Source organism: Pteropus vampyrus, unplaced genomic scaffold (assembly GCF_000151845.1).
Source record: "Pteropus vampyrus isolate Shadow unplaced genomic scaffold, Pvam_2.0 Scaffold453, whole genome shotgun sequence".
Classification (NCBI taxonomy): domain Eukaryota; kingdom Metazoa; phylum Chordata; class Mammalia; order Chiroptera; family Pteropodidae; genus Pteropus; species Pteropus vampyrus.
In genome coordinates, this window is record NW_011889234.1 from 1,139,158 (window position 1) to 1,157,869 (window position 18,712).

The 18,712-nt window shown below is 31.8% G+C and overlaps 1 protein-coding gene and 1 pseudogene across 6 annotated transcripts in view; both read left to right on the forward strand.

Moving 5' to 3' along the window:
• VPS54 (VPS54, GARP complex subunit) overlaps positions 1-18,712 on the forward strand; it is an 89,710-nt gene that overhangs the window by 21,424 nt on the left and 49,574 nt on the right. For 4 of the 6 annotated variants that reach the window (XM_011381869.2, XM_011381870.2, XM_023524251.1 and 1 more), the window contains 6 exons: positions 1,136-1,291; positions 2,666-2,907; positions 5,716-5,794; positions 8,239-8,273; positions 10,498-10,629; positions 13,851-14,236. In XM_011381869.2, the coding sequence (XP_011380171.1) occupies positions 1,156-1,291; positions 2,666-2,907; positions 5,716-5,794; positions 8,239-8,273; positions 10,498-10,629; positions 13,851-14,236 (1,010 nt within the window). In that variant the 5' untranslated portion in view covers positions 1,136-1,155. Of the gene's footprint in view, positions 1-1,135; positions 1,292-2,665; positions 2,908-5,715; positions 5,795-8,238; positions 8,274-10,497; positions 10,630-13,850; positions 14,237-18,712 lie in introns of those variants that run through there. The other 2 variants (XM_011381872.1, XM_011381873.2) reach the window with 1 other exon arrangement.
• LOC111732390 lies at positions 8,691-8,809 on the forward strand (annotated as a pseudogene).

Sequence of the window (18,712 nt, forward strand, 5' to 3'; positions counted from 1 at the left end):
ACTTAGTCTTTCTAGGCCTTTCTCTACTTATCTCTAGTATGAAGGAACTTAGATTAGGTGATCTCAAAGTTCCCTGTCAGCTATAAGCTTCTGTTTATATTCATTTTATATTCATAAAATATTTATTCATAAATATTTATATTCATAAAATATCGAATGTCTGCCATTGGATAGATATGTTCAGCAATACAGATTACCTACTCTCTAATAATAACACAAGTTCTTCAGTGTCCAGGTTATGCACTACTTCTTTTGTAAAGTCTTACCTGACCCAATAGCCTATATTATGTTGTCTTGCCCCACAAATTTCTTTCACTCCTTCTAAAAAATGTAGACATAGGTTAACTTGTATTTTGCTTAGTGTTTTGATTTTTTGATTACATATTGCAAGGACCTGAAAAATACTTTTATAATCATTTAATATAGTAGCAGTCACATAGTAATAATACATATGATAATTAACATTTATGAACACAAACTAAGGCAAGCAATGTTTTAAATGTTTTACATATATTCATTCCTTTGTTACAAAATGTTTATGAGGGAATCTCTTCATCTCCATTTTCACAGAAAAGGTAAAGCATACAGAGGTTAAGTAAATTTCCTCAAGATATACTGTTGATAAGCGAAGCTGGGATATGAACCCAGACAATCACATTTCAGATCCCATGCAGTAACTTACCCATTTTGTTATAATGAGTAATTACTGTATATTTGTTGAATGAATGGAATACTTTCCTCTTTAATCTATTATTGATTACAGCTTTGGTATCTATTTGCACTTTGTATATAAAACTGAGGAGAGGTCACTTTGAGGAGAATACTTTTTATTTTATTTTATTCATTCATTCATTCATTCATTCATTCATTTATTCATTTATTTTTTGATGCCAAAACCTGGGAATGAACCAGGGACCTTTTAGATAAAATACTTTTTAAACAAGGAGAAATAACTTTCTTAGCAAACTAAATATTGAGTTACTCACAATTAATAGTGAGTATTCAAATAATATACTCTGAGGGATTTTGAATAATGTGTCTGTTTTTGTAGTAAGCTTGTGACATGCATAATACTTATAGGTGAATTTTGATTTATATTAAGTGTCTTTATTATTTATTTCTTACTCATTTTCAGTTGAGTGGTGATTTAATGCAATGGCTTCAAGCCACAGTTCTTCACCAGTGCCTCAAGGAAGCAGCAGTGATGTTTTCTTTAAAAAAGAGGTAGATCCGACAAAACATATTCGACCTGTGCAGTCACTGCCAGATGTGTGTCCCAAGGAACCCACAGGTAATGCTTTTTTCTTTTTTTGAGGATTTTTACTGAGGATTTGCATTATCTTTGAGTAGTCAGATTTAATATACTTATCTTAAAAAAGTAAATTTTATGATAAAACTAAAGAGATATAAATAGTTTGGAAGTAGATTAGGAAATTGGAATATAATTCTTTTCATGCATTTCCATAAAAGAAATTAGTTACATGAACTGAAAAATTGCTTTAAAAACGTAGATACAGATTGAAAGTTTTTTAAGCATAGTACAGCAAGTCCTCATTATTTGCGTATTTTATATTTGCAAATTTGCCTACTTCCTAAAACTTGTTCATAACCCCAAAATCAATATTTGTGGCACTTCTGTGGACATTTGCAGACATGAGCAGAGGAGTGAAAAATTTAAGCACACATTCCCACCTGATGTTAAACAAGGCAACACTTTGCCTTCTTGTTTCAGCTGTCATGCTGTAAACAAGTGTTCTTTTTGTGCTCTATTTAGTGCCACATTTTTTGCATTTTTGTGTTTTTTGTTGGTGATTTTGCTTTTTTAATATGGTTCCCAAATGTAGTACTGAAGTGCTTTATAGTATTTTTAAGCACGAAAAGACTGTACTGTGCCTTATAAGAAATATGCATGTTTTGTAAGCTTCATTCAGGTATGAGTTATAGTGGTGTTAGCCAAGAGTTCAATGTTAATGAATGAACAATATGTATTACATACGGTGTCTTTATACAGAAATATACACAAGATAATGTATTGATTGGTTGATGAAAATGTGAGCAGAGACTTGGAAGACTCTAACTCTGTGTTTCCACTAGGAGCAGTGGTTTAGGATTTGCTAATTAAGTGTTCCAGTGACTTTCTAGTACAGAGCTACTATAAATAACAAGAATCTACTGTATATTTTTCTTTCCTGTATAGTTAATGCCACAGCAGCATTTATGTTATCAAATTATAAGCCAAAGAAAGAATATTGGAACCAGTAAATCTGCTATCAAACCATTAAAAAAGGCCTACTTATGAAAAAAATTGGAGTATTAAAGCCTAGAAAGTATGCAGTATAGGGTAGAAGAGTTTTGATGTTGAAAAAGGATAAATTGTACAGTATGTACAGTAAGGAAAGGAACTAATGAAAGATTTTTTACATCCCAAACCACACTATAACTACAGCCCTCAAAATTTGCATATCCCTTATCTTGTACATGTTTTCCCCTTCCTTGGCAATTGATCCCAACAGCTCAAGTTTGTTTAATCAGAATGATTTTTATTAAAACATTTGCTGCAGAAAAGAGAGTTGAGTTGCTTTGTATCTAAGGATTTTTATTTTCCTAGGATGTACTTTTAAACATAGAACTTACTTTACAGAGTTCTTTTGTTTACTTTTTACAGGTGATTCAAATAGTTTATGTGTTGCCCCATCTCTAGTTACAGATCAACATAGATGGACTATATATCATTCCAAAGTAAACCTCCCAGCAGCATTAAATGATCCTAGATTAGCAAAAAGAGAATCAGACTTCTTCACAAAAACATGGGGATTGGACTTTGTGGACACTGAAGTCATACCTTCATTCTACCTCCCACAGATCAGCAAGGAACATTTTACAGTATATCAACAGGAAATCTCTCAGGTAATACCTAATCTTGAATTATTTTCAGGTCAAAAGTAATTAGAAACATTTCTAGTTTGATTTATTATAGATTTTGACCAATAGTCTTTGAGGAATCTTCTTTTCTGTTTTATGTATATTCTGTTCTGGGTTGTATTTAATTTTCTGCTTAGGTGTATATAAATATTTTTTTTTACTGAAGTGATTTTTCAGAAAGAAATATTTCTAATAGTACTGAGATTCAACTTGAAACCCATCCTACCTATTAAGGAGAAAATAGTTCTATTAGGCCTGTAAAGCCCAGATAATTTGTGAGGTTTAAGAAATGAGCAGAGTGGAACTGTTTTTATGTCTCTCATTCATCACAAATAATTTAATAGAACATCCTAGGTCTAGCAGATAGTCTTAAATATCTCTAGACATGTTTCTTTAAACTCAGTTCTGAGAGCAAGAATTGAGTGCAGTGCAGAGTTTTAGATGGCTTGTAATTCATATTTAGTAAATGCCTTACCAATATAATCCTGGTTATCATTTCAGTCTTTAAAAAATCATCATTAAAATGATGCAAGGAATATTAAAAGTTATTTTTTAATTGAGATATAATTGTCATTAACATTATATTAGTTTCAGGTATATAACATAATAAAGTGATATTCGTTTATATTATGAAATAATCACCATAATAAGTCTAATTAACATCTGTCACCATACATAATACAAGAAATTTTTTTTGTTATGATTAGGACTTTTAAGATCTACTCTTTCAGCATTCAAATATGCAAGTTTATTATTATAGTTACCATGCTTTACATAACAGCCCTATAACATTTATTTTATGACTGGAAATTTGTGTAGGGAATGTTTATTTACAATTTTACAATTATTCCTTTTTATACTTTTTTCATTTGCAATCCTAGTTTGCATTCAGCTAATTTTATTTCACTTCATTACTTTGTTCTTTTTATGATTTGGAAATAGGCTGAATGTGGCTATATTATTAGTATTACACAATGTCTTGTTCATTTTTAGTACTACCTAATATTTTTGTACAGAATTCAAAAATATTATTTACTTTTGTATGTGTATATTGCTATATACTGTCTGGAATTTTTGTGTTCTGTTTTCAGCGATCACTTAACTGTGGATGTTGTTAAGTGGATGAGCTTTAATATGCCTTCTTTTTGATGGTTTCTAATCCCACACCTCATAACCTACAATTTGGCTATTCTGTTTATTCATTTATTGATCAAATATTTGTTGAGTGCCTTCCATGTGCCAGGCACAGTTCTAAACCTAGGGATACAGCAGAGACCAAAACCGACACCAGTTCCCTTCATTACAAACTTAACTTTCTAGCAAAGTATATAAGCAATAAACCCTAAAGCACCTACTAAAATAGCAAAACAAATAATTATAGTTAATAAGTCAGTGGAAGAGAGAACATGGAACGAAATAATTCTCAATCCAAACAAAGGCAGAAAAAGAGTAAAAAGGGAACAAAGCATGGATGAGACAAAAAGAAAACATCAAGATGATAGATTTAAACCTAACCCTATCAATAATCACATTAAAATGTTAAATGCTTAAGCATTTAATCAAAAGTACTATAACAGAAATGAAGAATGCCTTTGGTGGATTCATCAGTTGACTTGAAATAGTAAAGAATCCATGAGTTTAAGGCAATGTTGATAGAAACTTACCTAAATGTATGGGTTGAAGTGAAAGCAGTGCTTAGAGGGAAATTTAATAGCACCGAATGCATATATTAGGAAAGAAGAAAGATCTAAAATTAAGCTTCTACCTTAGAAAACCAGAAAAAGAAGACAAAATTAAATCCAAAGTAATAGAAGAAAAGAAATAAATATTAGAGCAGAAATCAAGTGAAATTGAAAACAGGAAATCAATAGAGAAAATAACAAAACCAAAAGCTGGTTCTTTGAAAAGATCAATAAAATTGGTAAATCTCTAGTCAGGTTAATTAAGAAAAAAGAAGATGTAAATTACTAATATCTGAAATGAAAGTGGCACATCATTCATGATCCCATGGACATTAAAAAGATAATAAAAGAATTTTATGAATAAGTCTATGCCCACAAATTTGGTAATCTAGATGAAACGGACCAATTACGAGAAAGATACAATCTACCAAAATTTACACTTGAGAAACACTGACTATACCAAATGCTGGCAAGGATGTGGACTAAGGAACTCTCATTCATTGTGGGTAAGAATACTAAATGGTACAGCCACTTTGGAAGACAGTTCTGTAGTTTCTGACAGAACTGCCATCAGAACTCTGAACACTACTAGCCCAATGTTTTTTCCTTACCATGCTCCACTCTTCTACGTAACCTATTTATGGTATTTCCAAAAAAATAACAATGTTGTCAGCAGTCATCTAATCTGAAATCAGGGTGGGATTTTTCTTTTTGACTCAAAGTGTCAACTAATAACTACCTTTCTATCTTAGGTATATAGGTTTTCAGATTTTCTTCCTTGTTTTATAAAAACAATTCTCTTAATTGATTTATGTAAGTAAGAACTTTTTATTTGCTTTCACGCTTTATTCTAATTTTATGGAGATTTTATTATAATTATGCGAAATGGGATCAGTGTAAATATATAGGTATTCATACATCTCAGTAATATTTGGTTTATTAAACATACTTGTTATTCGTATTTAAGTTCAAGAAGGTAGTGGCTTCATACTTAAAAATCATAGAACTAATTCAATATATTCTGATATTTTGTGAAACTTTTTGATGCTTTGAATATTCATATTGCTACATAGCATTTGATCACATTTTTATTTAATTGTCCTTTTATTAGAGAGAGAAGATTCATGAGCGATGCAAGAATATTTGTCCTCCTAAAGATAACTTTGACAGGACTCTCTTACATACTCATGGTATGAATATGTGCTATTCATAGATAATATATAGATGAATATGTGCTATTTGTAACATAGATAGCATAAATATTAATGAAACAAAATTTTAATTTGGGGACCTTGTTGGTTGTCATACCTATAATTTTTATTTCTAGTGAAATTTTTATAGCTTACAATCATAATCTTTTTAAAAAGCTTGTAAGAGAAAAATCTTGGGTCTGATGGTGCTGATGTCCTTCAGTTCAACAAATACTTATTTAATATCTGGGTGCTTGGTACTTTGCTTTTTGCTTAAAAATAGATGAAATAACTTTTCATCTATTTCTTAAAGATAAGAAATAGTCCCTGTTCTCAAGAAGCTGATGGTCTTCTGAGTAAGGTTAAATAAATAAATAAATAAATAAACCAAGAGTTGCAGTATATCAAGCAGTAAGTTCAGCATCATAAGATTGTATAGAGCTCCTAACTTAGCCTTAGAAGACTTCCTAGAGTTGATGATGATTGCCTGTGTTTTAAACTAGCTATCGAGAAATATTTATGTGGGCAAAGGCATTCCAGGACAAGGGAACAATTTATACAAAGCCATAGAATCAAGTGAGAAATTAGCATATTCAACAGAAGTTCAGTGTGTTGGCTCCACTGGGAGCAAGAAATGAAGCTAAAGAAATAGGTAGGAGTCAGATCAAGAAGAGCCTTGTGTGCCATGTGAAGGAATTTTTCTTTCCTAAAAGCAGTATAGAGCTACAGAATCTTTTTAACCAGAGCTACAGAATCTTTTTAACCAGATCAGATTTATGGTTATACATTTCACTGTGGAAACAGTTATGGATTATAAATTTATGAAGATAAAATTGGAGGCAAGGGGACCGTTGGAGGCTATTGCAATAATGCAAGTGAGAAATCATGTGGCCCCAATAGCAATTATAATGAAAATTGAGAGAAAATTAGGATTTTGAGAGACTGAGGCACAGGTTTTGATGGTCATTCAGTTGTTGGTAATACAGCAGGTTGATTGAAGCTTTCTTCCTTGGGCAGCTGGCTAGGTGAGGTGCAATTCAGCACGAGGGGCAATATAAGGAGAAATTTTGGAGGAGATAGAGACTCTTTTAATTGTACTTTTGCAGAGAAGATGTCTGGTATGCAACCTGGGGCTCAGGAAAGAGATCTGGGCTGGAGATGTAGGTATGGTAGACATCATAATATGCTAGACAATAGCATGGTAGTTGAATCCAAGGGCAAGATGGGATCACCCAGGGAGGATGTGAACAGTGAGAAGAAAAGAACTGATGATAGAACACTAGGAAGCTGTCACATTTAAAGGGCAGATAGAAAATGAGGTACCTGTGAAGGAGACTAAAAAGAAGTAGAAATAGGAGTGTCAGCCAAGAGAGAGTTCTACCTTAGAGATAAAAGGTAGTGAGGATTTCAAAGAAGTGAGATGGATTAGTCTACAATATCAGAATTCTCCAGAGATAGATCAGTTTGCACACTGGATTTGACAATTTAGGAGATCTTAGGGAAAGCATTTAAAGTAGTGGTGGTGGTTACAGAAACCTCAATACTATATATTAAGGAGTGAGTACAAGAGAAAGAAATGGAGACTACCAGTATAGATGTGACTTGAAGATTTGAGATATAGAGTGTTGACTAGAGGAAACAGACTGGAAGAATGTTTTTGTATGGCCAGGACTAGATGAGGCAAGAGAGGCATTCATATAACTCTGACAGTGAGTGCGTCCTTAAATTTTGAACCTGAAGTCCTCTTTTGCCTCAGCCTAGCACGGGCCCTATGTTATGTCTTTTTCTTTCTCTTTTAACGGCAGAAAACTGAGCATGTTTAGATGCAGAGAGGAAAATGCTATTAGCAGGGGGAAGAGGTTGAAGATATGGAGAGAAGCAGAGTAAGTAGTGAAATGAGCTCACAGAAGAGGCAGGAGGGAATGGAGTCTAAATCCAGAAAAGTTAGTTTTGGGAAGGAGGGTATCTTTTCTGAGATCTGATTGGCGAGATGAAAGTAAAGTGGGTTCAATTGCAGAAAATAAAGTATTAAAAATCTTTGATCAAAAGATTCTGGATGAGATGGTGGATGTTTTGAACAATAAAAAAGCAATATTTACATTTGAGATTTTAATACATTTTATAAACTATATAACATGCCAAACTTAATCTTACCAAAACATAATAAGATGGCATTTAGCTTTCTGTGTCCATTTAAACAAGACTTGAAATGTATTTAGTTGTTTTACTGCTACTATACAGTTGATTTAAATGATTTGAAACATATATCTTATTCTGTGATTTGCCTACTTCTAGGCTTACAGGAGGTGCTTGACAGATATTTGTTGAAGGAAGAAACTTAAGTGGTTGTGACAGTATAATCTTGAATCTGTCAAAATACATTTTATGAAAGTAAAATGAAAACAAGTTTAAAAAATCATTTTCTCTTTTCCCTTTTTTTGTAGATAAATCCAGGACAGATCTGGATCAAGTACCTAAGGTAACAAAGCTTAAAATATAAGAATACTGCTTTTTAATATTGATCTTTAATTTTGCCTTATAAGAAGCTTTCATTGGGCTGTTTCTGACACTATGACCATTTTACCTCTTCTGGGGCTTTGTTGCATCACTGTTCTTCTCTTTTGCATCATTCTTTTCTTCATCACAGAGACCTACACATATGTTTAAGTCTCCATTCTAAAGAATTTTGTTGATCTTACTATACTTTCAAATTATTAAAAGATATTTTCTTTGTAAGAAAAATTTTGTAGAGATGCATAATAGATGAGGTTTTTTCCCTAGAGAAAGAATCCATTGCATTCATCAGATTGTCAAGGAAGTCTGTGGTAATAGCTCTTTAGGGTGAGAAAAGACAGATAAACAAAAAGCAGAGGATGATCAATTTACAGTTCTTTGAGTCTACGGCCATGCTACCCTGAACAAGCCCGATCCCATCTGATCTCGGAAACTAAGCAGGGTCGGGCCTGGTTAGTACTTGGATGGGAAACCACCTAAGAAGACTACGTGCTGTAGGCGTAAACAATAAAAAATAAGGGATTGTAAACTGACGAGGTCCTTGCAATCTGTGAGGTTAACCAAGAGTTGCTTCGCTACAAAAAAAAAAAAAAAAAAAAATTCCTATAAAATAAAATTGAAACTATAATTCAAGGCCCTTAATTATTTATTTCCATCATAGTCACGCTCTTAACTTTTGCCCACTAATCTTTACACATTCTTTACTTCAGCCAAACTTTTTTTGCCAGTTCTGTGCTTTACTTGCACTGTTCCTTTCACCTGGAAGACTTTTTCTGTCATCTCTCCATATATAATCCTTTATAGTCTTTTGTTTAAATGGCAACTATACATGAATACATTTTCCCCTGAATGAAGATAAGTCACCTCTTTTCTGAATTTCCATGGCATTTCATCTAGACCTCAGCCTTCCCTTTTTAGGCATTTAGTACTCTTTCCCTTATAAGATATTTATGTATATGTTTTATCACATCCCTTGGACTAAAGATCCATGAGATTGATATCTCTAATAATTTTTTTTTTGTTTCCCCCTCAGTGCCTAGCATAAGAAGTAGACAATCAGTAAATACTTATTGAGTTAATCAATACTTACACTAAAGCGGTGACTAGAAAATATACTCATGCCCCTAGTTAGAATTTCCCTATCACATTCATAACAATTTTTGGATGTAGATAAAATGAATCAGTAAATATAGTAAAATATAGCATAGAAATTAAGTAATTAATTGATTAAACCATGTTTCAGACCTTATGCTAGGTGTTGGGGATACAAAGATTAATAAGCTATAAATCCAGCCTTATCCCAGGGGGAGATATACATATTAAATAAATAATTTTTGTGAAGTATGATATAAATAAGTATACATGGTATACTTGTGTTCAGAGATGGGGTGATTAATCTCTGAACACAAGTATACCATGTATACTTATTTATATCATACTTCACAAAAACATGTCATACACAGAGACATGTTTGTCCTGTTGATTGGGTTGTATTCTCTAGAAAGATAGGCAAGAAAGGGCACTCTAGGCCAAAAGCATGTATAAAGATACTTAAGCATAAGAGTGCATGGAAGATGGTTGAGCACTGCTAGAATTTAACTTGTAAATAATGGGAGTGGCATACACAAAAGAGTAAGTGGGTCCAAAAAAATGAAAGGCTTTCGATGCCATTCTGAAGAGTTTGGTCTGTGGGTCATGAGAATCCATTGAAAGATTTCAACCGAGAAGTTAATTCAGTTATACTTGCATTTTAAGTACTTAATATGGATAGATTGGGGAAGAACTTCACTAAATATCCATTTACTGTAATCCAGAGATAATGAAGAGCTGCACTGGTAAAATGTAGAGATAGAGAAGAGAGGGGATTCAAGCAATATTTAGGAAATATAATGAATAGGACTTAGTACCCAGATGGATGTGATATGTAAGAGAAAAGAAGTAAGCTTCTCATAAAATTGAATTTGTTTTGGTTTTATCTAATTTGTTTTGGCGTATATCTAATTTAAAAAAAACAATTTTGAAAGAAATTTGAGCAGGAGAAACTAAGTATAGAGAGCTGTTATCACTTGCTTTGCTGTTTATGCTTGAGATCCAAGTTAATTATTGTTTAATGGTCTTATGATATTAGAAGGGGCAATGCATGTAAAGAAAATGCTTATCTAATTGAGGGAAATGCATTTTTTTAATAGATTTTTATGAAACCAGATTTTGCCTTGGATGATTCCTTAACTTTTAATTCAGTTTTACCATGGTCTCATTTTAATACTGCTGGTGGAAAAGGAAATCGTGATGCAGCTTCCTCAAAGTTGCTACAAGAAAAGGTATTTTCTTTTTTACTTTTTCCATTTAGAAAACTTTATCCTAGTTATGTGGTACTATTTGGCCTGGGTTCAGATTTAGTTTTTTAGTAAGCACTACTTCTTTTAATTTTATTGTTACTGGTAATTTATAAGCCATCAAATCTTAACTGATTTTTGATTCAATGGAATATAGGTTGTGCTGGTGAAAAAGGAAAAGTTTAGAGTGCTTCTTATCTGAGACAGCAAGTGATAGAATTTCAAATGAAAAGATATATAAGAAAATACATGTAATTGTAATTGCTTTACATTTATCCCAAACAATATGTTGGCCAATTTTATATTCTTTATGATTTAAAGCACAGAAAATCAACTTTTCTTGAGGCACTATTTTTTTTTCTCATTTACATAGTAAGGGTGATTATTTTGAAGCAAAAATATCGTATCAATATACCTATTGTATTTTTAGCTTTGCAAAGCCTAGTCTTTTGTATGTTGTTAGTCAGCAATTTAAAAAGTTTTACAACGTTCTGTATTTCAGGAGTCAACATCTTGAATGTCATTTAAAATATAGAACTTTAAAAATATCTTCACTTGATCTTAGCCAAAAGGTTGAGAAACGATAGAACTTTAAAAATATCTTGACTCACATATCAAGACTTAAAATTTGAACAGGAAGTAAAGACCTTTGATTTCTGTTGGTCTTTTTTTTTTTTTTTCCCCTCAGCACTCAGTTTAGAGTTTTTCTAAAACTGACTATGGTTCTTAAATTGCAAAAAAAAAAAAAAAAAGCGTTTGTTTTAATCTAGTGACATCTCTTGTCAGTTTAAAGCTTGTCTCGGGAAGACTGTTCAACAAATTAGTTCCAATCCTCCACAGTAACTGAAGAAAGGACTAGGTTGGGGAGGATAGGAGAAGAAATGTAGGGAAAGAATCATGAGTATTCCTTTTCTTACAGTTAAAAATGAAAATGAATTCACTTTTTCCTGTGGCAACATTTGACCTATAAAGATTTTCCTTGAATAAGGAAAAATTCATAAGTCTAATGAAAATGTTGGCTTTGTGGACATAGGCTCACCCCAGACGTCTTTTTCATATTCCCAGTATGTGCCTTGGTAGAATAATAACTTGAAAGAGAAATACAACAAAAGCCCATAAAAAATCTTATCGGTCTATATGGATACTTAGAAATACTTTAAAAATTATTGTTCCCTTTATAGAATTTTAATAGGAAATGGATTATGAAAATATTATGCCTTTGAAAAAATAGAGTAATGAAATACTGATAAGTTGCCAGAATCTTTGAAATTCAAATGAAACTATTTTCTTACGCTAAATATTTAAAGTGACTAAAGTAATGGATTTTTTTTTTGGTGGGGAGTAAGTTGCAGAATCAGGTTTGTTATATTTACATTCTGGCTCCTTGTCATTCTGCTCTGTTCTTAGAAAAGTAATGGAAGACAGGACTCTAAGCACACTTTCAAACTTACTTTACGATTGACATCAACTGTTTTATCTTGCTAGCTTTAAAGAAAGGAGTGGGAGAATACTACAACTAGGGTCAGAGAAATTTGAATCCTATTGTAGGGCTAACTAGAGTGCTAGTCTGTGATGAGATAGGGAGTTTGCGCTCCTTCCTTCATTAAAAGTGTCTTTCTATGAGAAAACCATGGAGTGGGCTTCGTGAGGTAGTTGATTTACTTTCCAAAGTTCCTTATTTTACCATGGACCTATTAAAGAGATCACAGACTGGCAGCAGCACATAAACTGCCTTCTGAATAGCACTGTCCTAAAGGAGTTATCCATTCTTCATTTACTATTCTGAAAATTGAGTCCATATTAGCTTGCAATGTACCATAATACCTTTGTCCCCATATTGCTTTTTAGGGAAATAAATGAACAGTTGTTTTGAAGATGAAAAGAACAACAGCAGAATATAAACTCAAGAAATTTAAACTGTGGAACAATTTCTTGTTTGTAACCTATTTTATATTATGATAGATTACTGAAGGAGCCTTACTGAAGATATGTGTGATCCCGCATGGTTTTAAGGAAGCAGGCTTACTGATTGAATAATCTCTTTGAATCTTATGAGTCTTAAATATTGAAAGTCCTTTAACCCTTAAATGCTATGAATGAATTCTCTTGAGATGTTCAGTGATAATCCCTAAATTTTTAGCTATGTGTTGATGAATCTGTAAGTGAAAAAATGAGAGAAAAAATGGAAAGATAATGTAGACAAAAGAGTCATCTGCACTTCGAAAGGAAGAAATGATAAGTCAAGTTTTAGAAGTCCGTATTTGAAATTAGAAAATATTTTTAATATATTAAAATCTAGGAATTAATCTTGGTAGTGTTACAAATAAAATATATATAAACTAATGTTTAAGGCATTTGTCAACCTTTTAAGAGGAAAATACATTGGAAATCAACTGAATTTTACAATTCAATGAAAGAATAATTTTTGAAATGTAAAATAAGTAGTCTGGAAAAAAGATCCAAATTATGTTAGTACTTTATATAATTTGTGACTGGACACCAATCTGTCTTTTGCGAATTCTTTCCATTTTGAGGCAGCTTGGTATAGTAGAAAGAACTTCAAAAAAAAAAAAAAAGAACTTCAGCTTTTGAGTCATACCTGGGTTCAAATTTTGATTTTGCCACTTACTAATCACATGACTTTATTCAAGTGATTTAATGTCTCTGAGCCTCAGTTTCCTCATCTGTAAAATAATAATACCTGTATTCTGAGATTGTTAAATTAGAAAATGATGTATATGAAATACCAGTGCCTGTACATAGAAGGAGGAAGTCAATAAATGGTAACTATAATCATCTTTTAGTCAGATAAGTGATGTGTGATGTTGGTGATGGCAATGATGTGTGGGAGTTAAGGAAATCATTCTCTCTCAGATCTTAGATTTTCTGAAACTAGATTATAATCTGAGATGATTGCGGGTACTCTTACTTTTTAGAAAGTAGATGTTTGGAGGGCAGTAATGGTAGGAACAGAAGAAGGTAAATCATCTTCTATTCTTTTGTCTTATATTTATTAATCTTTGGGCTGTACCTTTCATCTTCCTTCTATTTTGTTATGCCCAATATCAAAGATCCCATAATTAAACAGTTTATACAATGGGATTTAAAATACATGTGAAAATCTTAAATCATTTTCAGAAAGTATTTGGATAGTCAAGGAAGGTATACTTATAATACTCCATGATTTTTTTTCCTTCCCTCTTAAGCTGAGCCATTATCTGGATATTGTGGAAGTAAACATTGCTCATCAGATCTCTCTACGTTCAGAAGCATTTTTTCATGCAATGACCTCTCAACACGAATTGCAGGACTACCTCAAGAAAACTTCCCAGGCTGTAAAAATGCTTCGTGATAAAATTGCACAGATTGATAAAGTAATGTGTGAAGGACCACTACACATTTTAAGACTGGCACTTACCAGAAATAATTGTGTTAAAGTGTACAATAAACTGAAGTTAATGGCCACTGTACACCAGACTCAGCCTACTGTACAGGTGTTGTTATCTACTTCTGAATTTGTTGGAGCATTGGACTTAATAGCAACAACACAAGAGGTTCTACAGCAGGAACTTCAGGGCATTCACAGCTTCCGGTATGTCCATTAAGTAAACCATTAGAAATAATGTTAGAATTTTAAAGGATAAATTTTAGTGTGCAATGTTAGCTGAAGAAGTGTGAATATATTTAAAGTTACATGGTTATTTTTTCTTCCAGATTGATCTGTTTAGTAATGTTATTATTCTGATATTTTAGTCTTAGCTAAACAAACAAAAACCATAAAGACCAATATTTACAGAGACATTTACAGAGAAGCAAAATCAAATTTTCTATTAGACAAAATCAATGAAAGGCCACTCAAGTTTGAAAATGATAATGTTTAGAAAATGTTGAAATATTTTTTTGTCAACATAGTAGATCAAGGTGTAGGAATGAATACTAGTATATATCAAATTAAGTTCGTTTTAAAAGCTCTTGAATAGGTTTAAATTTATTGTTGTGATATAGTATAAATATAAAATAAAATTTAAAAAAAAAGCTGGGGACATGGGGTAGCGGTGTTTGACTCCAGGTACAAAAAAGTTTTATAGAGGAGGAAAAAGGGCATATCAAGCAGAGAAACTAGTGAGAGATAAAGAAAACAAAAAAGCTCTTAAATAGTTTATTAGTTTAATAATTATTAAAATTTATTTCTGATTTGTAGTCTGTTATCACATTACAAAAAATTCTACATGGTGTTAGAAAAGACCCAGTTTCTCCTAAATTCTTATTTTGAATATAAGATTAGGATTTTAGTTATTTTATGTGAGATCATGTCGAAATGTTTGATTTACAGATTACAATTTCATTCAGTTAAGCAGACTTGCAGTGTCCTTGTGGAAGTTTCTATTTGTTTGTAAACCCATTCAAACCTTACACTACTGAATAACTACAAAGACTTTTTATGGAAGATATATGCTCTATAACTTAATAGATCCTTAATATATTCTGGAAAACTTAGCTTCAAAATAAGTTTTTTTTTTACATTTTTTAAATGAGTTTATTTTAATTGAATTATAAATTCTTATTGACTAAAAATATATAATTGGAACATTTATTCAGAAAGCATTTTTTAAAATTTGGCCAAAATTTAATTACATAAATGACCACTTCATTCATCATTGAAGAAATTGGTTTTCGATCACTTATACATCAGGTAGAATACTGGAAATATAACCATGAACAGAACAGAGATGTTCTCTGCTCACGCTGTTTTTATAATATATATGGCAAGGCAGATAACAGAAATTACTGAGTAGTTATAGTATAGTGTAATACAGTATGATGATGAATGTACAGATTGCTTTGGAGTGCTAATCTTAGTGGAGGAACCTCATCAGACTTGGATGTTTCCAGAAAAAGTTTGAATCACAAACTTCTTTGAGAATCTATTGAAAGCTGTGGTTGGACCTTCTTTCCATAAAAATAACCCTGTACATAAAATTTTACAAGCAATTTTGGGTGGTTCATAGTCCTTTGAAGCCTACTTTAGATTTTCCAGCATAGAACCCAGGGTGACTAAATGATTTTAGTTTCCCTATTATCTCTGAAATTTTAACTATTTCTTTTTTGTGTGAATGTATGTGAAATACATATATTAAAGAATAATATTCGTTTTTGTAACTAGAAAAATAGACTTCTGTAATGATAGCAGCTGTTTTTCACTTATCACTACTATAAAATATTATGAATGTTAATGAATATGGGGAGCCAGTTCTACAGAGTGCTTTATCCTCTGAATAGAACAGTGCTGAAAAATAGAATCAAAGATTGAGTGCTCGCCTGCTAAACACAAATTCCAAAACTGTTCTAATTTTTACCCCAATGGTCATACAGTTTATTTTATTTTCCTTGCCCTAAGTTTATGCCCAGTTGTATTGATGAAAAATATAGTCATCTAAAGCTATCTAGAATATATTTAAGAACAAGGTTGGTATTTATTCTCATTGGATTATGATATGTTGGAAGACATGAAGATTTTATAATCTGTTTATTTTGAGCCCGAGGAAGAGTTTACCTTTATTTTCAACCTTACTCGATTTTTGTTTGTAACTTAAAAGAAAAAAATGTTCTTTATAAAAAGAACATTAAGTCCTTACTTAATGTTGTTGATGGGCTCTTGGAAACTGGCTTTCAGCAAAACGGTGTTTAATGAACCTAATTTTACCATAGGCTAACTGATAAGAACAAGAGTTAAGTTCTTATGGCACATTTCTGGTCACAGAAACATCACCAAACTTCTAAATAAGACCCAAAACACTTCTGATAGTAAACACTGAAATAAATGTACGCTATACCTACATCTAAGAAAGATGAATAAAAACAAGATTTTTTTAAAAAAGTAAGGTAATTATTTTCCAACCCGCTTATTCCAGTTCAGGGTTGCAGGGTACCGGAGCCTCTGGAGCCTCTCCTAGCAGCTCAGGGTGCAAGATGGGAACCAATCCTGGACAAGATGCCCTTTCATTACAAGGTTTACTCACCCCCACACTCAGACTGAGACAGTTAAGACATGCCACATCACTTCATGAGCACATCTTTGGGGTGTGGAGTACCTGGAGAAAACTACACAGACATGGGGAGAACGTGCAAATATTACACAGACAGTGGCCCCAGCTGGGAATCTTTTTTTTTTTTTTCCTCATCAATGAAAGGAATTTGAATGAAAGGATGTTATTCAAGGACCTGCTGTATATGATTTTTAAAAGGACTTTCAGATATTCTGATTGTCTACATTTTGCTCAGATATCTTTCTATTATTTTTTAAGGACTTAACACATGTTTCATATTCTTCATGTGAAACATTTCTTTAAAGCAGCCTATCAACCATCAGTTCCAGTATGGTTATCACTATATAAAAGTTTGGTATGAGAACTGTGTTGAGTTTCTAACTTCTGATAAAACATCTTCATACAGAAAGTAATTTTCAAAGATGAAAGTACTGTGAAAGAAAATGTTTTGCTAATGAGAAAAAAATACTGTCTCATAGTTGAAGTAGGTTAAGGTTGACATATTGTAACCTAGTTTTGCTTTTTTTTAGTTACTGTCAAATCCTATCTGATGATTTACTTTCTTGACTTTATCATTCTTTTTGCTATAAAGTTTAAATATCAACATTAGTTACTTTTGTAGCTTCACAGCTATTTTTAAGGCTGTTAACTTTATTTGGAAGCATCAGTTTTGAATTCTATTTTTGTTTGATTAATTTAAATAACAGGTATACTTTTCTACTATAAACATTAGTTTCGTAAGCTGTGTCCTTAATTTATTAACATGATTATTCTTTCCCAGTAGAAGGTAAAGGGATATTGTACTTAAATTTCACACACCTTTTCTCTTTTTTTTTCATACCTGAGACAAATTTTAGTCATTTTTTTTGTGGGACATACCTTAGAAAAGCATAAGGTCTTACTTAAAATAAACCTTTTAGTAGAACCAAGGGACTCTGTTGGATTAATTTGTTAATGGTCTTTCCATTTGCTAGATCTTAGTCCAAGTTTTGCTTTCAGCTATAATTTTTTTTCTAATGCTTTAAAGGGAGCTTTCATATCAAAATCTTCCAATAGTCAAATTACTACAATTGCAAATCTCTATTTAAAAAGAATTTGAATATTCTTATTTACATATGATTTTTCTGTGTACTATTAACCTAATATATATTTTCTAGTCAGTGGTAGTAAATGCTTATGTATATTTTCTTTTTTCTCATTCTTTCTATTTTTTTGACCATATTATTTTCTGTATAGATTTGTGACTTCTGAACTCCCAGAACTTTTTGTATATGCTCTTTAATGAAATTTGATGACATTCTACTATATTTTATTGTCATTTGTGTTATTTAAAAAAAAATCTTTCTAAATGTCTTGGGCAAAAGCTATGTTGTACACATCTTAATACATATTTATGAAATCTGACTTATCTAGGATATTACCAAATGTATCTTGACTCTTTGTACCCTTCTCTTATTCTTTTACTTCCCATAATCATTGTTCCTAATTAACTATTTATAGTTTGTGTATGACTGTAGTTTTTAATGCTTGCTGCATTTAGAACTGTCAGAGAGCTTTTTTTTATTTCCACTTCTCTTTTATTAGGTCATGATTTCTTTATATAAAGTGAATCAGTGAAATGAATTTCAAACTGAAGCATTGTTTTCTGACATTTTTTCAGTTCTTTCACATGCTGTATCTTTTTATTTTATTTTTAATTTTTTGAATTTTTAAAAATTTATTTTTTAATTTAAGTGTAGCATACCACACACACCCCATCCAGATTAATTAAGTCAGACTTCAAGGGTAAGGCCTGCACATCTGTATTTTTTTTAAAGCTCTCTAGGAGACTAATATGGATCAGAATTGAGAAGACTTATTTTTAATTGCCATTGTGTCCTCTACTTTTTCAGGATTTAGAATTAAAGTGGTAACATCTTCTTACATAATTTTATTACTTTATTATTTTTTAAAAATTTTTTCCCCTTGTTTGATCCCCCCCCCCCCCACTTCCACCCCTGACCTATGGATGTTGCCATTTC